The sequence below is a fragment of the Alosa pseudoharengus genome, unplaced genomic scaffold, assembly GCF_046254945.1.
Source record: "Alosa pseudoharengus isolate Yale_2024_CS ecotype anadromous, Long Island Sound unplaced genomic scaffold, YU_APseudo_1.1 YU_APseudo_1.1_scf_8, whole genome shotgun sequence".
In the NCBI taxonomy this organism is placed as follows: domain Eukaryota; kingdom Metazoa; phylum Chordata; class Actinopteri; order Clupeiformes; family Clupeidae; genus Alosa; species Alosa pseudoharengus.
In genome coordinates, this window is record NW_027468870.1 from 21,097,195 (window position 1) to 21,121,815 (window position 24,621).

At 40.5% G+C, this 24,621-nt stretch overlaps 2 protein-coding genes across 2 annotated transcripts; one reads left to right on the forward strand and one right to left on the reverse strand.

Annotated features, from left to right (window-relative positions):
* Nucleotides 1-754: 754 nt before the first annotated feature.
* nf2b (NF2, moesin-ezrin-radixin like (MERLIN) tumor suppressor b) lies at nucleotides 755-17,977 on the reverse strand. Its single transcript, XM_076274746.1, has 18 exons — nucleotides 17,798-17,977; nucleotides 17,631-17,707; nucleotides 16,570-16,674; nucleotides 16,370-16,495; nucleotides 15,806-15,928; nucleotides 15,427-15,510; nucleotides 15,246-15,314; nucleotides 14,907-14,989; nucleotides 14,585-14,660; nucleotides 13,994-14,131; nucleotides 13,600-13,674; nucleotides 12,559-12,672; nucleotides 11,727-11,849; nucleotides 9,666-9,883; nucleotides 8,637-8,739; nucleotides 8,392-8,522; nucleotides 7,861-8,029; nucleotides 755-3,464 (listed from the first exon to the last, which is right to left on the reverse strand). The coding sequence occupies exons 3-18, from the start codon at nucleotides 16,657-16,659 to the stop codon at nucleotides 3,417-3,419; spliced, it is 1,770 nt and encodes a 589-aa protein (XP_076130861.1). The 5' UTR covers nucleotides 16,660-16,674; nucleotides 17,631-17,707; nucleotides 17,798-17,977; the 3' UTR covers nucleotides 755-3,416.
* On the forward strand, nucleotides 16,608-24,621 carry mettl27 (methyltransferase like 27). The gene is made up of 6 exons (XM_076274747.1): nucleotides 16,608-16,697; nucleotides 19,765-19,904; nucleotides 20,123-20,251; nucleotides 20,616-20,751; nucleotides 21,150-21,242; nucleotides 22,011-24,621. The coding sequence occupies exons 2-6, from the start codon at nucleotides 19,785-19,787 to the stop codon at nucleotides 22,226-22,228; spliced, it is 696 nt and encodes a 231-aa protein (XP_076130862.1). The 5' UTR covers nucleotides 16,608-16,697; nucleotides 19,765-19,784; the 3' UTR covers nucleotides 22,229-24,621.

Genomic DNA, 24,621 nt, shown 5'->3' on the forward strand with positions numbered 1-24,621 from the left:
ACCGGTCAAAAGTTTGGAGTCACTTAGAAATTTCCATTCCACTCTATTATAGACAGAATACCAGCATAATGTAATCTGGAAACTGCTGCCCTGATCAAAAAACAATGCAACTGATCTCAGCTGGTATTCTGTCTATAATGAAGTGGAATGGAGATTTCTAAGTGACCCCAAACTTTTGACCGTTAGTGTATCTGTTAATACATGTACAGATGTTACTGAAATACATCTGGGACACCATCATGGATGTCACCCAAGAAATAACATCAATCTGATGAGCTGCATACCAAATCCTTTTAACTCTGACAGGTGGGCTGCATCAGGCACGTAACTAAACCGTTCCACCTGATGTGATGGCGGTGTGTCCATTCGAAAACAAATTAGACCATTCTTCTAAAACTATCTTTATGTTTCATGAAGGAAGAGCTTCAGGTACATGCCTGGTGTAAGCCCGACTGTGACACACCTCAGTTGGCATTTCTGACACTGTGATTGACATATCACAGAATCACCCAGACACCTCTGCACTGCCCAATAATGCCATCAAGCCAGACTGTTGCCATGGTGACTTATACTCCACCCCTATAGCATAGAACCCTTGGCTTTTCAAAAATAAAAATCAACAAATCTTCCATGGCCTCTTTAAACTTTTATACACCTTCCATGACCATTCTATTAGACATTCCATAAAAACAGAGGATGCCTTCAGCAGCAGTCACCTGTCTTTCTGTGAAATCAAGACTCATTTAAGACTTAATGCATAAAACCATATATTCTAACACAAAAAACAGACCCTTACAGATTATAAAAGGCATGATTATCTACCTACAAAGACAACACTGCATAATGAAAATATACATGTAAACAAAACCATGATATGAAATCCATAATAGTAACCCAAATGATCTGAGGCATGGAACGAGTCTAGAATCCACCTCTCTGCTGGGTGTTCTCTTCTGACAGAACAAACAAATGATTTCAAACACTCCATCATCATTATCATCATCCTCATCATCATCGCCATCATCACATCTTCTTTAGTTGGTCAAAGGGGAACACGTACATCATGTGAACATCGACACGTTTTAGGCACTTGGATTAGGCCAAGACTAAAAGCTTTCATTCAGAACATGACATTACTGATGGTGACATGTGCATCCCGTGGTCTTCCTCAGTCTCTTGTGATTTACCATTAGTATTGCATGTGAATTGGGTTGTGCTCCATCAACAACTAGCAAGTGATCAGTGGCAAAGTCTGACACAGACTTCTCATGGCATTTAAATAACAGAAAAACATGGACAATCAACAAAACACAAACAAAACCGATACATAATGCGCACATACCGTGTCAAAGAGTCAGAGACACTGGACTTAAGTAAACCAAATAAATGGACTTAAAAGACGAAAGAACATAAACTAGGATAATCTGATACAATAATACAGCTCACATCAGTAACAAAACTACTTGACTCTTGTAGTGCCTCCTCACAAACTGAAGTGATGTGTGTGTGCACAAAAGTGCATTTGTGAGCATTCTCCCAAACGCAGCTATTTTGCCAATGGTTGTAGTGTGGGGTAAAGTGTGTGTATGTTTATGTCCACTTTTTATATTTTACATAACAATCCCTTAATAAAAATAGTTTAAGGCAAAGATCACAAGTTTAAGGCAAAGCTCAACATCTTAGTGTACAAAATGCAAATAAAAGTCTAGATAACTTGTGAATACGTTAGAAAAAGAAATTAAACAGGTTTCTAGTGCAAACCACCTCGCTCTTAAGGACCCCATAGATAAAAGAAGGAAATTAATAATTTAAGGGTTTCGATCTGACAGACATGGGGTCCAAATCTGAATGATGGGAAAAGACCAAGGCCTATCAGGCAGGCTACACCAGACACGTAACTGAAGTGTTCTGTTTGCTGAGCGTCTGCTGCAACAATTAACTTACACTATAATCAATGGAACTGGCTACACCAGACGTGTTAGCAGCACGTACACTACCGGTCAAAAGTTTGGTGTCGCTTAGAAATTTCTATTCCACTCCATTATTCATGGGTTTCATCAGGTCCCTTCCCACAGGTGTATTAATCAAGCATCATGCAGTCTGCATTCATAATCTAGGTGCTTGATTTTATACACCTGTGGAAAGGGACCTGATGAAACCAATGAATAGACAGAATACCAGCTTAGATCAGTTGCATTGAATTTTAATCAGGGCAGCAGTTCTCAGATTACATTATGTGCTTACATAATTGCAAAAGGGTTCTTGACTGTTGTAGAAAGAAATGGCTGATCTAATGCAATATATACATTGCCCATTATCAGCAACCATTCATCCAATGTTCCAAAGGCACATTCTGTTTACTAATCTGAGATCATATTAAAATGCTAATTGAGAAAACATTGGAGAACCCTTTTGCAATTATGTAAGTTGTAATCTAAGTGACCCCAAACTTTTGACAGGTAGTGTACATTTTTGTCAAAAATTAGACCAGTCTTCTAAAACCATTCTTACACTCTGGGGGCATGTTCATGAGCCCCCGTGTGTAGTGCTGTAGCTGCCTGGCTACTTTAGCTGTTGGTTGCAGCAACTCGAGCTGGGCAAAACCGATTGTTTTCGGGGTTTTTTCCATACCGACAGGACTCGGTGACCTCGATAAATGGAGATCTATGTGAAGAAAATCGCCGGATTTCTCCTCTAAGCTAATTTAATAACTAGGCAAAATCCATGAACTGATTTAAGGCCATGGGTAAGACTTTACGTGCAAACACTGAGGACTCAGACTCAGTGCTCTCACATGCAAAAGGATAGCTGTAGTTCATGGACGACAACTTTGCTTGATGACAGACTTTACACTTTGCCCGCCTTTTAAATGAGGGCCCAAAATGTGATATCTAATCCTAAACTTTCTAGGACTGGGTGTGGTCTCACTTCACAGAATGTAATTTACCTACTAAACCGCTTGCTCGTCACAAACGACAAGATCTTTAAATATTTCTTGAGTTTCACAGCAATATCACAGCAAGGAACTGCGTCAGAGGTTTGAACTAGTCATACGTCTTGCTGAACATTAATCCCTTTTTCAACACGTTTGTAAAAGGCACCTGGGTTTGATAGTAGATAGGCTATATGTACAATGGAACCTCAGTTTGAAATTAAAGCACAAGGAAGTGGCACACAACCAAATGCACACATAACTTAAAATTGTGTAGACCATGAAATGCAAGAAAAAAAAAAAAAGTTTGTGAAGAGTTCCTTCAGGACTCACAATGGGAGTTAGTGTAGAGGCTGAAATGTTCTGCTCCTTGGTGTGTGTGTGTGTGTGTGTGTGTGTTCATGGCTAAAATCAGTATGCACATCCAGGTGGATATGTACTGTTGCCCCTTCCTCCTCTTCCTCTCGATGAGGAGTCTCTCCATTCACACCTCCTCAAAGTAGGCCATCTGAGTCAGGTAGGCAGAGTTGCGCTAAAACACACATACACACACACACACACACAAAGTTAACACTGCCACACAGAAAATACTAGCTAACGAGAACTTGGCACAAGAATTCTGTTATTACTACTAATAATAAATAATAATATTACATTTTATTTAGAGCGCCTTTCATGTCACCCAAGGTCACTTCACAAATGAACAAAAAGGTTGTTGAAATCATAGTCATCTAAAAAAAAAATTAAAGTAAAAGTAAAGTATAAAGTACAAAGTATATAGTATAATCTATTATGTTCAACTACTGTGTCGGAACAAGTAATACATTACTAATCTACAGTCTATCAAAATAATACATCCTTATGCACACAGGTCGATCACACATTACTTCCTACAATTTTTTCCTGGATTCTGTGGACGTGGAACAACCGTGGTGGCAAACTGCGCCCCCTGGTGGTTATGGTGGTGGCTAACTACTCTGGCATCCTCAAAGGATACTCGGGACCACTTGCTCCACTTCATAGAGGTAGCAGATTGCCAAAATGCCACAAACACACACACTGTAGTACAATCAACTAGCATGCTTTGTATTAAGAATGGCAGGGACTCGGCTCACTCGGCTTATGCCCCTTATTAAAGTGCTGCTGATATTCTGGGGATAGGCTACAACATAGCCAATGTAGGACTTTAGCCTTTTAATATATTTGCTGCATTGGATCAGTCTTTCTAGAACAGGCAAGAGCTTTCTAACCTCACGTCAGCAGCACCGCATCACCCATATACATTAAAATAACCAGCGGATGGCGGGCGGGTGCGGTTTTGAAAATTGGTCAAAAAACTTTGGTGCGGATGGGTGGCGGATGGATGATAAGTTTTGCTATGCAGTTACGGTTGAAATTATAGCCCATCCGCGCATCTCTAGTGTGTGTGCCTCTCTCTCTCGCTCAGAGGGGAGGGGGAGGCTAAGGGGTCAATCAAGCATGGATTCTAAACTCTGTGGTGGATAGGATCTACAATTAGGTGTTAATTAATATTACTACGCTAGGTCGAAGTACTCCCAAGTGCTATTGTGCCACACATTGTAGTTCTCCTGTTTATTCGCTTGGAAAATCGCCACGTTTCATGTTGTGTGACCTTACACATTTTTATCAAGTACTCGTGCAACTGTATTTAAGTAGGGAAAACGTGGATGTTTTTGATTACTGCCATCTTACTCCCTCTATGGCTACGTCTGAGCCCTCTAGCATAGCAATATGCTAACACATTCGCGCCGCACACCAGAGCGTTTGAGTGGACATATCGACACGGGAGAGGTATGACTCAACTCGTGAAAGTTAAGGTAAGAATATATATTACTACTGACATTGGGTGGCGTGTTCGCATGGTGCAACAATTTAATTTTAAATTATTACAATTATTTATGTCTGTGTGTGGTATATAACCTACTTGGGATGCTTACATGTAGATGTCAAACTGTTTCTATTTTCGTGTTGATGTGAATTAATGTGTCCGAAGTTTAAACGGTAGGCTTATAGCTGTGACGTGCAGTCACCTGACATCACCATCAAATCAGAGGATATTTCAGAACTATTAACGTGGACAGCTCCCCTTAAGAGCATCTTTACTCATTGAATGCCAAGCTGTTTTCCGGGAAGTGATCAGCGAGACCTGGCGAGACTGCCACCTAGTGATAGACCCACGAAAATGGCCTGGTTTTGAGATGACGTGCATGCGTCACTGATTCGACCCAAAGCGGCAACCGAGTTATGATTAAATGTCCAGATAAAATGTCCAGATTGTGCGTTTTCGTGAGTTTTCGATCGTCATATATTTCATTTCCATTCATCACAGAGTTCCCAAAATCACATATAAGGTGTGTTAGAGTGTCTAGTTTCGTAATTTTTAACAAAAGCTAAAAACGTAATATTACGTTTTTGGCACTTAACGCATGGGAAGGAAAAAGGACTCAATGAGTTAAGAGCAGTGCATGCGCGTTCACGCTACGAGCATGTTCGGGAAACAGTCGGAAAAACCAAACGAACGATCGTAAGATGAATCGTAGAAAACCCTCTTAAGATCGTGTCTCCGTCGGGAAACTGGGCCCAGTGCGTTATGTCCTGGGATTCGACATGCTCAAAAAGAAAAAAAACTTCGGGCTAGATTTTTATAGATGATTATGAAGAGCAATATGAGAGAGAAATTGAATGATCATTGATCGTTGTTTTGGGACGTTAAGCCTTTTCCATAGGCATCAGTGAAGGAGACAGTGAAGGAACATGCTGTCACGTCAGGTAGCCTAAAGTTCATAGGCCTAATATGACTTCATGCTAAATTTTTTGAAGGTTCTTAGTGATTATGAGGAACAATATGAGAGCAATTTGGTGATTACTGATCGTTGTTTTAGGACATTAAGCCACGTTAAGCTTTTTGCTTAGGCTACAATAGGCATTAATGAAGAATAAACACTTTAGACATTAGACATTAGACACGAGGCCGTGGGCGACGGCACAAATTTTGCTGTTTTCATGAATACAAAAGTTGCGTGACCCTCCCTTCTAGACTAAAAAAAGTTGGGTGACCCTCCCCTCAACAAAGAATAAAAAGACATGACCCTCCCCTATTTTCCTCCGGTGGTCCATTCCATAAACCGAACAGTCCCTTGGTAGCATTGGCTAACTTTCGGAGTGCAGGGGACAAGCTGAGATAAGCTATGAGACAAAAGTTCACTCGGTATCATGTTTCAACACACTTTAGTTCAATATCACACCAAACTTCTCCTTTAACCCTTAGAACCCTAAGCTGTTTTTAGGGCATTTTCACTACCTTTATTCATAAGGATTTATTCTGGTCATTGTAAGTGTCACACACACATATTATATATTGTTTTTTTCAGCAGAGTCTAGGCTATCCAGATCATTTCATGTATTAGTACTAGCATTGATTTTATTTTGATTTTTAAAAAATTTAAATATAAAAATCATATTATAAAAATTCTTATATTTTGACCTGTATCTCACCACAGCAAGCTCATAGCTCTACATGCATTTCATGTGTGTGTAGGGCAGACTGTCCTGAAACGGGCAATATAATTGCCATGTTAGAGGGATACTCTGGGGCTGAGCAATTTACAGAAATATGTGGTGTGTGATTTACGGAAATAAATGCCATTTTTTATTTAGCGATGAAAAATTACCATTCTGCGCTCCATATCTGTGACACGAACTGATCTGACCTGACTTGACCCAAGTTTGCCTGTTAGCATGTGTGACTATGGTGTATGCACTCATGATGATTCTCAACTTTTTACTGCATTGCCATGAACAAAGTAAAGGCAAAAAAGGTGTGTGTTTGTTGAACAAATTGGGATGCAATGTGAGCCTTGAATTGGATGCCATGCAGGAATTTGCTAGGATCTCAAAACCGGATTATGAACATGTTTTGCCATAGAGAAACACACGATAGCGTTGGATTATAAACATGCTTTGCCACAAAAACAGACAAAAACGTGGGGTAAGTCCAGCTATATGAAGTTATTATTTTGCTGTCACTTCGTCTGTTTTATAACCCAGAAGGATGTATTTGGTATCAAATGATAGATCTGTGTCTCCTCTTTCATCTAACATACGTGGCATATATATCCGATCACGGATCCGCGAGTAATTACTCCGAGAGTAATGGGTGTGCAGCGTTGGTGTGTACATGACGTTAATATTTTGCAGTCACTTCGTCTGTTTTTATAAGCCAGAAAGATCGATATCCATGGTACCAATGGATAGCCCTGTTTCTCCTCTTTCATCTGATATGCTTGCCATATCTATGCGATCACGGGTTCGCGAGTGATTCAAACGAAAGTAATGGGTGCGCAGGTGAACGCAGAGAAGTATAGACTGTAAATATGATGCAATTTGATTTAATTTCATGATTTTTTTTTATTTTCATACTTGATCGTACAGACAAGTGCGTAGTCTCTTTGAAAAGCCCCACTTGTTCTCTGTCATGCAATAAAGGTTTTATGTTTTTTGACGCACTTTGCGTCAATCGGGTTCTAAGGGTTAATGAATGTCTGCTGGGTAAGCATAGCACCCTTACTTTATGAGAGCCCGTGTCCTGTGTTAGCGTAGCGCCCTCACGTTGCTGTGAGGTAAGTGTGTTCTGCGTTAACATAGCACTCTTACAGTGGTGTGAGGTAAGTGTGTCCTGTGTTAGCTTAGCTCTCTTACGCTGCTGTGAGATAAGTGTGTTCTGTATTAACATTGCACCCTTATGTTGCTGCGAGGTAAGTGTGTTAGCGTAGCGCCATTGCACTGTGAAAGTGTTCTGTCTTGACATAGCACCCTTAAGTTGCTGTGAGTTAAGTGTGTTCTGTGTTAACACAGCACCCTTAAGTTGCTGTGAGGTAATGTGTTCAATGTTAGCGTAGCGCCCTTACGTTGCTGTGAGGTAAGTAGACGGGCTCGGAGTAGATGCGGGCCTGGGGTGGACACATGCCAAACACGCCGGCCTGCTGCTGTTGCTCCTCCAGCTTCAGGGACTCAATCTCAGACTTCAGTTCCTTCAACTGGTCCTGCAAGTGCTTGCTCTTCTCCATGTACTCCAACCTGGAGGTGACCCATACAAATACAAACACACACAAAGTACTTAAATGTATTACTGATGCAGAATAATGACGATCCCTCAGAGACTGATAGTTGGCAAAATTGTGACTAGCTGCAAAAATGCAAAAAAGTATAGTGCTGTATTCTAATGGCTTTATCTAACCTACACAGCTGAACAATTGGAGTGCACAATGAGGCACAATTCATTGATGCACTTCCTACATTACATTTTCAGAGTTTCCAGTTATTTTTTACATCTTTCACACATTATGTTTACTTCTCCGTTGCCTATCCTTCGCCTATTTGGCTGACACAGAATTGGACGCGTCAAAATTCAGCGTGAAGTGTGAAAGCATGCACCCCACCGTTCCCTCTCGATCTCCATAGACAGCCTTTTCATGTCTGAGTCCTTGAAGTCCATTCTGTGCGAGCCTGTTTCCATGGACACTTCAGGGTATTCGGGGGCGGCAGGAGGGGTAGCATAAGAAGTGATCACCTAGACACACACACACAGATTTAATCAGGTGTGTAATTCTTTTAATCAATGTAAATGCAAACACACATGATCTTATGAAACTACGATGGCAATGCTGTTCATGACGTGTCCTACCGGGTATGTGGTTTTGGTGATGTCCAGGAGCTTCTGCTTGGCCCTGCGCTCTGCATCCTTGGCCTCATTCAGGTCCTGCTTTAGGTGATCAGCCTCCTTTAACCTACAACACAATACTCTATAAGTAAACAACAACAACAACAAAAACAACCAACCAACGTAACAGCTCGACACCAAGTAAACCGTAATAAGCTTATAACCACAACACAAAACAGCAGAAGGACAAAGATGGAAAAGAAATCTTGATGTCAACTATAAAATGCCAATGAAGTCTGGTCTACAGTTAGTCTTTTCTACTCAAGCAGTAGAGATCTTTGAGGACAGATTTGACCATCTGAAGTCCCCACATACTTGTAGACACAGGCGCTGATTCAGCCTGAGCAGTCCACTGCAAATGAACTGATACTGAAGATAAGAATTTCTCACTGATGTTACTTGGCTTGGCGTCTGTAGAAACTTTCCACTGCTTGTGGTCTTAAGTGCTCTCCTTTTACAAAACAACGACGACACCACCATTGTCGTTACATACACAACTACACCCAGTCATGTAATCTAATCCCATGCTCTTCTCCCCGGCCCTTTTGTGTATTCAGATCGAATGCAGTGTCCTCAGCTTGTGACATGTGAGCAAATGCTGCACCCAGCCAGACTGTGGTGATGACTCACACATGACTGAGATGGAGCTGGTATCTGCTGCACGAGAATACTATAGTGCTTAATCATCCGCATAGGATGAAGGAGTTGAACCATATCTCTGGCTTGAAGCACACACACGCTACATTAATGTCCTTGGTCTTATTTATGTTGCATATTACACTGAGGTTTTATTTACCCTACTCTTTTTCTTTCCCTATTTCTGATACATTTTCTCTCCTGCTGCATTATTATGACGCTAAACAGTAAACACCAATTTAATTATTTTTTTCATATTTATTCTTTTTCAATTAAAAAGTTTATTTATTTATCTATAGAGCAGTTTTATCAATTTACAATGTCTCAAGGTGTGTGTGTGTGTGTGTATCGTCTGACCTCCTCTCGGACTGCTCCACGAGCTTCACAGCCAGCGACTCGGCCTCGCGCATCTTCTGCTCCATCAGTCGTTTCTCCTCCTTGGTCTTGAGCGCCGTCACCTCCAGCCGCTGGCGCTCCTGCTCCGCCTCCGCAGCCTTGTGAGCCAGCAGCTTGGCCTCCTCCTCCGCGATCTGGGCCTTCTCCGCCAGCAGGTCCGCCGTCTCCTCAGAGCGGAGCTAGACAGACAGCAACAGCACTGAGTCAACAGTAGGGATGGGACGGTATGGATGTTTCCTTAACGCGGTTGGAAAGCAGGAAATTACCGTGATTTCGCAGTATACCGCTTTTAAATTCTAGGTTCTCCCTACACATTCATCTTGGTGGAATACTTCACCAACCCTTCGTTCAAAACATGGCAAACCATATATCAAAATAAACAGCAGACCTTACCGACCACGAAGGTTTAAAGCAGTCCCCTGTACAGGTAGCCGTTCCAGAGTAATCCGGTTTTGAATTTGCAGCCAATTTCGACATGCATGTCTCCAAATTTGGGTTTTAATTAAGTGTTTAAATTTTTCTATGTGATTTCATAACAGGCCAAATACAAAATAAATGTTACAAATATCGCCTAGATGTCTGTAAATATTAAAATCAGAGGATATACAGCTGACTAAGAGTTTGTTAAAGTAGCCTTAATGATCACAAAATGCTAAGCATGCATGTAGGCTATTTGAGTTTCTTAAAGCTGAGCTGTGCTTAAATTGTTCAATACATAATTTCATAACAGGCCAAATATAAAATAAATGTTAAATATAGCCTAGATATCTGTAAATATTAGATGATTAGATGATTTACAGTTCTATGTAATATGTCATGTTTCAATGTTTCATACAGTGATGCAGGTCTACTGCTGTGAATAGGCTAAATACAATTTTGATCATTTTTTAGCCTACTACTGTATAGTTAACTTTGGCCTTGGTGCCCTGACATGTGGCCTTTGTGCCCCCCACAAATTTGCCCAACTGAAGGCCAAGTGGCCCTGCCCCTAAAATAGTGAAATTCCAAGCCTGGTTAGGACATTTATATATAATAACATTTATTTATTTATGATACATGATACGTTAAAAACTAATTGATGTCCTATTTTTTTTTTTTTTTAATAAGGCATTAAAGACAAAATTTCAGCATGGGTGTCTTAACTTTTGCACAGCACTGTATAAACTATATAGACTTCTCTTTCATGTCATTACACTGTATTGGTGCTGTGCAAGTCGAATTGTGTGCCTGTCACTTTAATGCCGTGACTGCCCGTGACGCTTGCTTTATTCTCACGGTCTTAAGCTAACTTAGTAGCGTTGTTGTGCATGGTGCATAAGAATATGTGGATGAAATGAATTATGTTTCCAATGTCATTTGGTAAAATAAATGGTCAAAAACTCGAAGAAAATCTATCTTGGATTATAGCAGATAAGTGTCTTGTATCATATCTATAATTTTGGTGAGCTCTACAGGAATTACAAACTATCTCAGATGTAAATGGTTGCGTATCCTATTACTCAAATTTCATTAAACCCACCAATAGGCTAGCTAGACCTTAGTTTCACAGCCTAGGTATGTTAGCAGCACAGGGCTTGAAAGCATTGCCTGTATCACAAACAAAAACGAAACAATGCGTGGAATTTATCTGGGAATAGGCTACTGAAGGTAGGGGTGAGCTATCTCGCTGGTGTGTTTAATTTGGTTCCTTGGTTAACATAATGTAGGCTAGGCTACGTTTTTTTGCACGAAATTGCGTCTGCTAATAAACTTAAATATAAACACAAACAAGCGTGATCTCATGTGGAATCCCTGACTGCACCTTCAACGTTAGCCTACTATTATTTGTTGACATGAAACCTGAACGAACGGCAGCTGTTCCTGAAGTTCACTTGCGTCTATTTTTTTTTTTAATTAGGCAACTTTTTTTGCAGTGGCACTTGAATTCCAGGAGCGGCGCTGCGCCGCTGATGAATACATTGTAGGGGAAACACTGCTGTCTGTGTGTCTATCTCTGTCTCTGTGTGTAATGTGCATCCTCACCAGGGCCTCGTTGGCCATGCGGGCTTCGTCCTGCAGCTGGAAGAGGCGTCGCTCCATCTCCTCTTTGGCTCTCTCCGCCTCCTCCCTCATCTGCTTCTCCCGGGCCAGCACCTGCCTCTCCATCTGACCGTTCATCCATCACACACACGACAAACACAACACAACGAAGACACGGCACACAAACGACACACACACAACACAACGAAGACAGGGCACATACACACGACACACACAACACAACGCCCGTCACAGGAGTCACACGGTCAGCAAAGAATAAAAGCATGCTTTTAGAATACGATTGGGTCTTTCATTTCAGTTATCAAACTGCTAATTGGCAAAATGTTCTAATCCATCATGAAAGCCATCTGAGAGTTAAAGGTGCTCTAAGCGATGCTGGGTAACATCACTTCTGTTAACATTCAAACAAAACAGAGACTAGCTCGCTACTTCCTCCCCCTCCCTCCCGTGCAATTGAAACTCTCCTAAACAAGCATCTCGTCTGTGATTTGCTGGATCAGTTTGTTATGTATGGGCTAGGTTTGCCCAGGTTGTTTTTGTTGCCGTTTTTGGAGCCTGGGCTGTCCACAGAGATCGCATTTTTTTACAGTGTATTCAGGACAGTGTATGCAGGCAGCTAGCGGATGGTAAGGTGATGTTTGCTGTAAGTGACAAAAAGTGTTTTAGCCTAAAAAACGTGTGGCATCGCTTAGAGCACCTTTAAGGGAAGGCTGATTTGAAGCACCATCAAGCAGATAATCAATCTGTCTATTCATCAGTTAATTAAGAATTGGGCCAAGTTATAATCAATAGATCCATGAGTAAGAGCCTGAACCTTTTTCCTGGCTTTCTCTTCCTTGGCCAGAGCCTTCATCTGCTGGACCTCTATCGAGTCCACTTTTCTTCTCCTCATGAACAGGTCGTGGTTCCCAATGCAGAGCTGCAGGATCTGTGATAAATTAATCACATTTACATTTTATTTGTTTAGTAGACACTAACAGTTAGGAACAAAATTACTCATACTCATATTGATTTAATGTTGATTTTCTCTTGACCAATGTTTGTTCTGAGTAAATGGTAACACTAAAACAAGGGGCTACATCAAGATTTTTGGAGGAAAAGATCTGGTCTGCCAAAAGACCTGCCCCAATAGGCGGCATTGGACCATTAAACCACACAATGATCCAAAATATACAGTCAAACAAGGCAAGAAATGGAGAATAATATATTTTAGATTAATAACATTTTAGAGTGGCCCAGCCAGAGTCCAGACCTCAATCCGTCAAAAAGGTGAGCACAAGGCCAGAGTGATGGCAAATAATCATCTATGCCTCAAAACCCAGATTGCTGCTAAAAAGGTGTGGTCTAGAATCATTGTGGAGAAATGGGGAGCTTTGGTAGTAGATATTATAAGAACCATATTGAGAGCTGTGAATGCAAATAAAGATGTTTCCATTGATTATTTACAAAGCGTATTAATAATTTTGGACATGCCATTTTTCATAAAAATGTAAAAAAAAAAAATGAAAACACTTCTTTTTTTGATTCCATGTTTCTCCCACATTGTCTTACAACCTTTTGGCATGTGGCAGTGTCATTTTCAGTCAGAACAAACATATTGGTCAAGAGAAAATAAACATTAAATCAATATTTGCCAGGGGTATGAATCATTTTGTTCTTAACTGTAAATGTTAACAAAAGTCAGCACTTCTTCTGAGACGATGCAGTCATCTGTTCGTATTGCATTACATTACACTGTGCATTCACATTTCAGATATCTGCCATGTGTCAGTCATAAGAGAATCCATTAAGAAATGAAAATAAGATCACAGCCACAATGTATAATTCTACATTCTAAATAGATCTCTTCACCTACCAGTTTGTTAACACGTAGCTGAGAAGAGTAGAACTTGAAAACATCCTTCTTCTTGTCAAGTGGCTTTATCGTGAACTAACAGCAGAGAAATATACAACAGCATTAGTACATAACAATAGTATAAAATCCACTCAATCAAAAGGAAGGCCATCAGATCTAATGTATAGCTGGGTTCAGATGAGCAATGCAATAACACAAACAATAGCAACAGATAGACGGACAGAACACTGAAATTCTCTTAAATATCTTTCACTATGTGCTACGATCAAGCCTTCCAAGACTTCAAGCTGGCCTTAATTTCTTTAGGACTTATCAATTATTATTTCTTTCTCGCTTACACACACACACACACACACACACACACACACACACACACGCACACACACACGCACACCTCTTTCTCGCTGTATGAGATGTTGCGGATACCGCTCCAGGGGAAGGACTTGTTGGGGGTGAGCTTGCTGTTGGGGCTGTAGATGTGCAGACCCTGGGCGTCCACACCCAGCTGCAGCTCTGTGTCACGCTTGTTTTGCTAAGGAAAGAAACATCAGAGGACGTCAGTGATGCACGAGTGCTTGTGTGGGTCTCAAACACAAGGCGATCTCGGACCCCAACCGGCCAGACGGCAGTGGTGCACAAGTGCACAACAGGGCAGGCCACTCAGCAGTGGCTAAGGAGGAGGAAGAGAAGTCGTTCAGCAGTAGAAAAGTGAGTAGAAAGCACTATATCAATGAATGAGCATATCAATATTATACCAATACTATATCAGTACCATTACAATCTACCATATGAAATTCCCAAACAAAAGAACAGCATTTCAGTATGAATGTATTGTATTTTCTTATCGTTACTGTAGCATTTGTGATGGAAAGCACACGTTATTATTACCAAAGCATTTGTGAGTTATATTAAAACTGATTGACATGTTCTGGTAGTTCTGTCGCTTATCAGCAAGGCCTCAGAGTATTGATGAGCAGGAACCTACTGTGATGGAGAAGTAGCTAACACCGTACATCTCAAGGTCCTGTGCTATCTTCAGGTACTCCATCTCCGCCTCATCCCTGAACAGAAACATGAATGTGGTGAAACTATAGCCAAAGAGTGTATGGTGATGATTTTTCTTTTAACCAAAGCGTTCAGATGGACATATTAGACACTATTAGGGGTCAATCACTGTCTTCTTAACCAGTGACTGAACAGAGGCAGCTAACAGAACACTCGTCTCCATGAGCAGCACACAAGGATTCTGTTTAGAATCGGAACCAAAGAAGCTTGGCCGAGGTTCTAGAGAGGAAAGGGTGTGTTACCTGGCGATACCTCTGTGCTCTGCATACCAGGCGGTGATCTTCTCCTCCCACATGTCCGGGGTCATCTGGTACTGCATCAAAACCTGTTCGCACACAGACAGACACGTCCACAGTTTAAATCTATACAGTATTTTTACAAAAATCATCTATGTATAACAAACAACACCCAATTAATAAACATCTGTCATCAATTGTGTCGGTAATTTCTTCCAAAGACAATGGCATGAAATTACTGCAGATCATACATTATCACAACATCATAACTCACACACACACACAATTATGAACACCAGCATTATCGAGACAGGTAAAACAACAAAAGATCACACCCTTACTCACTCTTTTAGGCAGGAGTTCATCTTGGGCCAAAAAGCCAGGTTTGTGGAAGTTTGGGTCATAGTCACCATACTGGAAGTAACAAATACGCAGAGGTTGCCATTTTACGTAATTTTACATGCTATAGATTCATGTTTCATTACATTAGAATTCGGTGGACAATGGAAGTTCCTACAAAACCAACCTTTGCTTGAACAGCATATGATGCCAAAAGTACAGACGCTTCAGGTGAACAAAATATCTCTTCATCTAATATCTGCTTTTTAACCTATGGGGTTGAATTTCAACACACACAGTCAATGTCAGAAACATTGTTATGGTACAAATATCATGTACGATATACATGTGTAGCACAACATTATTGTCAAGAACATGCCAACAAAATACAGAGAGAGAGAGAGAGAGAGAGAAAGAAAGAAAGAAAGAAAGAAAGAAAGAGAGAGAGAGAGAGAGAGAGAGACAGACAGACAGACAGACAGACAGACAGACAGACAGGGAGGGAGGGAGGGAGGGAGGGAGGGAGAGAGAGAAAGTCAATAATTTGAAAGCCCAGGTCCACCCACCTGTAAGAAGAAGAGATGCTGCGTAATCTCCTGGACCAGCTCCTCCTCCACCTTCTCAGGGAAGAATTTTGCTAAGAAATGAAATGTTATCGGGGAGTCTTTGGGGACTTCTTGATCCAAGACCTGTTTCAGAAGAAGCACAAAACAAACACATTTAGACTGTACAAACAAACTGCACTACAATCACACCCTAGGTCATCAGGGTTTAGGCATCACGACCACACCTCTCCTCATAAAACATTAGAGGATATTTCAGTCAGTTACATTCATTGGGCATTTTTCCTTAGTTCCCCTCGTTAACTTCATTGTTACTATGTTCCTGTGCAATCCAACTTGTACATTGTCCAGTGGTACAATTCCCCAGGAGTGGTAACACACTATTGTCCCGGTTTTAAAAGTTCCTATTCTAGATCCCAGCCAAAACAGCCACTGTTGAAAGATGCTGGTGCTCCATTTTGCCAAAATACAGCAGTCTGTAAGGGATCGAGAGCCTCCATTGGGACTGGGACTACCGCAATACCAATGTATGGCGCCTTGTTGCTTGTCCACCCTATGCTTACTCACCCGTTTCTCTGTCTTCAGCCAGGCGTTGGTATCCTTCACCTTATATCTCAGACCAAAGAACCAGGTTTCCCGAAGTCCAATGGTCCGGCAAACAAGGTCAAACAGGTCTTTTCCTTTCCACTTAACCTAAAGAAAACAAAAAGTTATTGTGTCTGGTTCACTTCCCATTGTTTTCAAACGTCATAAGCAGGCTAACTTACTTCACAACTGAATTCCATTTCGGCATCCATAGTGACGACTTTGACTTTAAAAGTCTTGGGCTGTTTCTTCTTTAGGCCAAGGATAGACATTTTCAGCTCTGGATCCTAAGTGATGAGCAAAAGAGGAGGTAATGTTAGTTTTGCTTTATGCATTGAGATGTGACGTAGTTACATTTAACACAAGTCTGCAGCACATCATGGTAGGACCCCATTACCATCAGAAATCAATGCATTGTTATTGTTGTGCGCAACGTGAAGCAACTCCGCAAGCTCTGCAAAACTTCATCAAGTTAGACAGCTACCGTTAGACGTGAAACGTCAAATAAAGTTGACAACCTGGCAGGGGTTTGGTATTTAGCCAGTTATCGTTGTTCGACTCCAAATTGTCCATAGATGTTTTAATTTTAGCTCACGGAACTAACAAGACACTGGAGTAGAATTTAAAGCAGCCATCATACTGTTATTGTCTGTGGATTAACGTTAAAGACAACCCGTCGCTAAATGGACCAACCAACCATTCATTTTTTGTTTCTTATCTAATTTCTCAGACATAAATGTTATGCAAGAAACGGACGGCACTACGGAAGATAGCTAACGTTAGTTCAAACACCAAAACAGCTAGTGCTAACGTTAGACGTTAACGCTACGTGAATGTTAGCCAGCTCACTGTTGCTAACCAAAGAGCTAATCTAACTAACCTGGTTAATTAAGTCAGGCATTGGAATAAATCGCATTTCTATATAATGTCCTTGTTATTTGAAGTGAACAGAAAAGAGACGAATTTAAGGACGTTAAAACAACCCAAATACCACTCACTTCATAACTGACGTTGGTCAGTGAAGTTAGTAGCGAGCTGGCCATTTTGCTGTAATGGTAGCTAATGTTAGCGAGCATAGCGTTAGAACAAACTGGACATAGCCTACCTAACAAATAGCTAAATCGGTGCAAAATGTTAAATGCAGACAACTACAATACGGTATCATTCAATTTAAGTCCTGAGAGTCGAATTTCAGTGTCGCCACAACAGTGCAGAAGAATGTAAAAAAACAGTGAAAACTTACAGTAGCTGTATGCCTGAACCGTGATTGACTTTCAGCTGAGTTGAAGTTTATCCACACTCCAGTGGTGAATGTGTGAACTGCAATCACAAGTAACTTCACTGTTCATCACCTTAGGGGAGGTATTTTCTGAAACCATTACACATACAGTTATGGAGAAATATTACTACCTAGTAAATACTGTATTCAGATTCTGCTGACCACGAGGGTATATATAGCATTTTTCTCCAAATTGCACTTGCCCCAAAATAATGTCCTTTATCTGTCCTCCTCCCATAGCCGTTGCAAGGGCTGTGAGAGAAGTGCACTCGTGATTTTGTACAGGTTGGCTATATTTTTCTACCGCTGAAGCTCAGAAACCGTATATCCGGTAACTCCGGCACACCTGAAGCAGGTGTGGTTATTGCTCCAGTCCAGTTGATGGCAGTAACCTAATATATAAAAAGCATAGTATAACAACCGGAAATGTGCAGTCAGCTAGACCCGAAAAGAAACAGCAGCTCAAACAGCTGAGCCAAAGATAATGAATGGCTGAAGTAGAGTGGGGTGCAAGCAGACCAGCTATGAAAACTATTTATATAGGATTAATGAGGTCAGTGTTGGATTATGGATGTTTTATATATGGGTCTGCTTCTGCAACTCAGTTAAGTAAACTGGATGCAATACAATATCAGGCTTTGAGATTATGTAGTGGGGCATATAAACTACTCCTGTGGCTGCTATCCAGGTAGAGATGGGAGAGATGCCTCTTAAGCTAAGAAGAGAGCAGTTGGCCCTTGTTTACTGGGCAAACCTGAAGGGCCACAAAGATGACCATTCTTGTCAGAGGGTTCTAATGCCCTGCCAAGAGAAGGAAAATCCTATTGTATTGGTTGGACAATAGGAAATGTTGCAAGAGAAATGGAAATTACAACACTAAGTGTAAGTCCAACAGTAGCATATTCAAGTGTTCCTCCATGGATGTTTAAGGAAGTAGCAATAGATGTAGCATTATTGGAAGAAAGGGAGAGTGGAGTTACTATTGATAATTGTGCATTTGAAATATATGTCAGAGAAAAGTATGGAAATAATATTCAGTGTACACAGATGCATCAAAAATAAACAAGAGAGTAGGAGTTGCATAATGCAATTCCTGAATTACAGTTGGTAAAGGCTAAGAGAGTTAGTGATGATCTTGCTGTATATACAGCTGAATTAATTGCAATATGGTTGGCGTTATTATGGGTGGAGGAGTATAGATCTAAAAGTGTAGCAATATGGTCTGACTCAAGTTCAGCTTTATTAAGTATAAGGAATGTACATTCTGAATCCAGGCAGGATATTATATATGAGATAGTGCATTTGGTAAATAGGTTAACCAATTCAGGAGTCAGCGTCCTTCTGGGGTGGGTTCCAGCCCATGTAGGAGTAGTGGGGAATGAAGTGGCAGACAAGTATGCTAAACAGGCAACAAAACAGGACAGCATAGGTATTCAGGTACAATATAGCAAAGCTGAAATTAAAAATATGATTAAAGCTAAGAATAAGGAAATATGGCAATATTTATGGGATAATGAAGTTACAGGCAGGCATCTGTATTCAATTCAAAAGAATGTAGGATGCAGTAGGAATACCAGCAGAAACAAACAGGAGGAGGATATTGTGTCAAGAATGAGGTATGGGCATACAGGGTTGAACAGCACACTAGTTCTAATGAGAAAGCATGCTGATGGTTACTGTGAGTGTGGCATTCAAGAAACTGTAGAACATGTCATAGTATAGTGTCCTAAATTCCAACAGGAACGACAGACACTTATAGAGCAGCTAGCACAAGAAAAAATAAGTCTGGACATAACAGATATACTGCAAAGAAATTCTGGGGAACAATGTTTTAGATGTGTTTTTCAATATTTGAAAACAACAGGTTTATTCCATAGAATTTAGAGGGATGTAGTATTCAGACCCACACTCCTATTCAGAAGGTGGCGGTAATGCACCTAAAAGCTGTTTGCCAACCGCCAAAGAAAAAAGAAGAAGAAGAAGAAGAATGAATGGCTGAGCTGTGTGTTGACATGTTGTGTTGAAATGAGCAAAGTCCTTCAATAAAGTCTCTGGATATGAGGGACAACCTCTGACAAATTATCTGCTGGTATTTCAGACTTTTGCAGATAAACTATAATGGAAGAGCACACGAGGACTTTCACAGATGTGAAAAATGTAATTCTTTCTGCACACGAAAACAGTGGTCCAAGGGATAAAATGTGTTTCTACGATAAGTGGGCTGAACAATATGAAGAGGTGAGAGAAATAAAGATCAGTATGGGGACGGAAGCGATAACAAGACATTAGGCTAATCCTTTTTGTTTTGTGAGAAAGCCAAACCAATAGGCTTCCTCTAGGGTCTTTGCTATGAATTATTGTTTGACAATTGACAATATTCCCAATTCTCTGTTTAAAAACACTTATCACTGACTGTTCACCTGAATTCCAATAGCCTGTTATATCTTCTGCAACAGGATGTAGCTCTCCTGGACTATCGCGCTCCAAGTCTGGCCACAGAATGCATTGCGTCTCACGTTCAAGGTGACAGGGACAGTGCAAAGGTTTTGGATGTGGCCTGTGGAACAGGCTTGGTCAGTATGAAGGTAAATAAGTTATAACTGTTTATGGTGATGATTTAAGAAATAAATTAGCCTATATGATGCACTTCTCAATAATGTGCACATTGCATGGGCCAACTAACTCCAATCCTAACCCTATGGCCATTGCCAACAAATTGCAACATTTCAATTTAAATTCAATTTCATCTCACAGAGCGCCAAAACATTGCACATGTCTCATGGCACTTTATAGAGTGTTAAACATGTCAAGGAAAATAAATTGCACTTGAATAATCAATTAGATATTTAGTAAGGTCAACATATAGCTGTGTACACAGAGGAAAGCCACATTTGTTTACAACACTATGTTTATCTATTAATTCACATAAGGGTCTTTTTGTTTTTGCAGCTGAAAGAAAAAGGGTTTCAGCATTTCAGTGGACTGGATGGCAGTGAAGTCATGTTGGATTTGTCCAGGAAGACAGGGCTGTATCAGGAGCTGTGGAAGTGTCTGCTTGGGTTAGAACCACTTCCTGTACAAGCTGGTATGCCACTGCATGGACTTCTGAATATTTAAATATGAGAAATAGAAGGAAAACTTCATTTCTAAAAACAGATATCATAAATCATGTGGAGATTTGTTGTGTGTTCCAGGTAATATCAATGTAGTATGCAGTTAGGTTGATTAAGTGAAAATAAATAAAATCAAAACAACCCGATCACAGTTTATTTTAGGCCTACCTGATATGCACTTGACTTATGACCATTCATTAAAATGAAGGATATCTGTATTTGCAATTGAACTCTGCTTGAAATGTTCATAGGACTAATCATAAAATTGAAACTCATTTCAACCAACATGGTCAACCTAGATTGGTGTGGTTATTGCTCCAGTTCTTTGATATCACCTGTGTTTTCTTCTGTCTCACCCCTCATATTTTAGAGGCATATGACGTTGTTGTAATTGTGGGGGCGCTGAGTGTCGGACAGGTACCCGTGCCGGTCATTGAAGAGATGTGGCGGGCCACAAAACCAGGTGAACGGTGCACCTGTCACATCAACTCTGATCACATTTACAGTACAGAATCATGTCATTTAATTAATCTCTCACTCTCTCTCTCTCTCTCTCTCTCTCTGTGATATATATTTATTTTTATGCTGTTTTGGTTTATTATTGTTAAGCGTCTTGCATTGAAGAAAGTCATTGCTGCTTACAGTTGTGTTCATAAGTTTACACACCCAATCTTAATGGAAATCTTAACCTTCATTTTAAAAAATGATGAAAAATGTAACGTTTTTAGGATACCAATTTTCTTTGTGAATGAATAATGTATCATAAATAAACAAATGTTCTTCCTTAAAATACAGGGGGCATAAGTACTGTATACACACCCCGTTGTTAAATTCCCATAGAGCCAGACAGATTTTTATTTTTAAAGGCCAGTTACTTTATGTATCCAGGATACTATGCATTCTGATAAAGTTCCCTTGGCTTTTGGAATTAAAATAGCCCCACATCATCACATATCCTTCACCATACTAGAGATTGGCATGGGGTACTTTCCATAAGACCATTTCTCAATGCAAATCAAACCAGCTTTTGGGCTAACTGAAATAAAACCATGTCAATTTCCAAAAGATGTTTTTCCTTTTTTTCTCTTTTTAGTAAACTTTAGCATGGGTGTGTACACTTATGAATATAACTGTAGCTGTTAGGGTTAGAATCAGTGATCTATATTTCTAAATGCTAAATAAGTTCATAATGAACCAGAGAGATAAAGCCATGCTTTGGCGCCTGTTTCAGGGGGGCACATCTGCATGACAACAAGGGCCAACCCTGACAACCTGAAGTACAAAGCTGAGCTGGAGCTTGCGCTGGACAGCATGGTTAGAGAAGGGCGGATGATCCGAGTTGCCGTCAGTGAGGTAGAGGAATGGGAGAAAGCAGTGCAGGAGCACGAGACTGGGTATATACCTGGGGCTGTGTATCTGTACAGAAAGGCCATGGCCCTGCACAAGTAAGGCATGTTAAGCAAAACATTTTGGACACTTGTGATCTGATTTGGGTTCGGATGTGAATGCTTTGGCAGTCTTCTCAGAAACAATGGTAAGGTATTGTGACATCAAATGATTTTCAAGATATGGTCCACATATTATTTGATGGTTCATAACTGAACAAAATGGCAAATAGGAAATCATTATGGTTTGATTTAGTAATGTTTTATATTGAAGTGAATGAAGTCAACTGCTGTACACAATGCTGCCACAAGATGGAAGCAGTGAGTTGACAAGTTGATGTAATGTGTTCATCACACCTAGTTTAATAAAAAAAAAAAAAAAAAATCACACCCCTGTACCAGGATTATATGCTATAAATTAGTATTTGTAATGCATTGTAGAATTATTCCAACTGTTGAGAGGTGAACCTGTTTCGGTAATTATCAGTAAGGTTACAGTTAACTGTTTACTCAGGAAAGACAATGTGACCTGTACAAGTTGCTATATTTCTAGGTAAAATCCATTGATATTGACATACTGTGGTTATATGTTCCTTCAGAAATTATGGTAGCAGAAGGGTCGTCACATCAGGTGCTATAGTGGAGGCTTCAAAACATGGCAAGGGATGGGAGCTCATTTTCATTCAGGTGTGTTAAAGGGACACCAGGCAACGTTTTCGTGTTAATTAATCATCTTCGTAAGTTGGTATATGGTTAAATGACTCATTACAGGGCAAATGAAGACTCTCTCGCCCGCCCCTACTGCCTGTAAGAAGAATATCCCACTTGCGAGTTCGGTGTATCCTACCCGCCGACGGAAGCAGGATCAGTTTACATCCTGCATACAGCACAGAGGCAGGCTAACGAAACGCTAGCGATTGTTGCAAACGTGTGTATAATGGCAGAGCCAGCGAAGAAGCAGAGAAAACCCTTGATGGAAGATGCAAAGAAAAGGAAAAGAGCTTCAGACCGAGCGAGGGGGAGTTTCGTAGAGAAAAAGCATCAAGCTTGCCTGGGGCCTGTACTACGAAGGGAGCTTAACCTACCCAGATGTAACCCAGGGCAGGGCTCAAATGATCTTTTTGTCTTTAAGGGGGTCTCTCTATCTCATAAAAAGTTGGCACACCCCGCGCATAGCCTAAAAAGGCGATACAATGAAATAGCCTAGGCGCAAGTGGCGCTTTTGCGCAGGCTACACGTTCAACAGCAAACAGGACTTTTCAGCACGTATCAAACCACGTAGGCTAGCCCAATGAACGCAAATAGACAAAACACTCACATCAAAGCAGGGTGACTTCTTCAGATTTGCGAGTGCTGTCAAATCGATACGGTTTGCTCATATAGTCTAGTGGTGTGGTGGTGAAGTGTCATGCTGCGTTCAAGAGCGTAGGTCTACGTACCGAGTAGCCTATATTTTAATTTAACGTCTTTAATGGTAAGAGATCGCACAGGGATGGATAATGAGCGGTTGTTTAAGATTAAATTACAATGCCAGACACCTTCAGATATGAGAGAACCCCTCAGGTTTTTGACTTTGTTGCTTTCATGGGAGCCAGTCCTCACTCTAGGGGAGCTCGGCTCCCTCTGGCTCCCACGTAATTCGAGCCCTGACCAGGGTTACTTTGTAAAACCGGGGTTGACAAAACCTGGTTATCATAAGTGGTGTTAATCGGTACTACGATTACGCCTAGGTGTCCCTTTAATATATGGAAACATTAGACAATACAACAATTGTGAGGTGCGAACAAAAATCATGAAAGCAACATCAGCTACAACATAATGTAATGTGACTTTGAATTTAGTTGGTGGAGCATGAACACCTTCTGTTTTCCCTTTGTTGTTTTTGATAATCATTCTGTAAAGTGTGTTTTGAACCTGACATGCAATCTTTTGTACTTCCTACTATCTACCTGCTGCTGTTTCATGCTGACATTTAAAATCTCTTTTAACTTATTTAAATAAAAAGCAGCTGATGTAGAGGACAATATTATAGTCTCTGGGATTTCTTAGTTTCTAAAAAAAAGACATCTAACCGTCTGACTGGGAAAGACAGTATATTAACTTTGTGGAAGACACTAAAAACATTTAAAAGACTCCCTGTTCTATTCCTGTTGTCAACTAAAAGTCAAATTCTTATGTACATATACATGTCATACTCAGACAGGTGAACCAAATAACCACAGTATTCCTTAACCATTTCCTTTCTTAACCACTATCTAGCTACTACTCTAGCTACTATTTCTTAACTACTACTTTACTAAACATCCCCAAAACAGCCTCATATTAAAGTATAACAAAAGCAAAACATCTGTTGAATCATGACTCCAAAACCGCATGATTTCCCAGCTTGCCTCACAGTGAAACTGGATTTGAATCCATTGCAAATATACAAAGTCCTGACAGAATGCAAAGCATCTT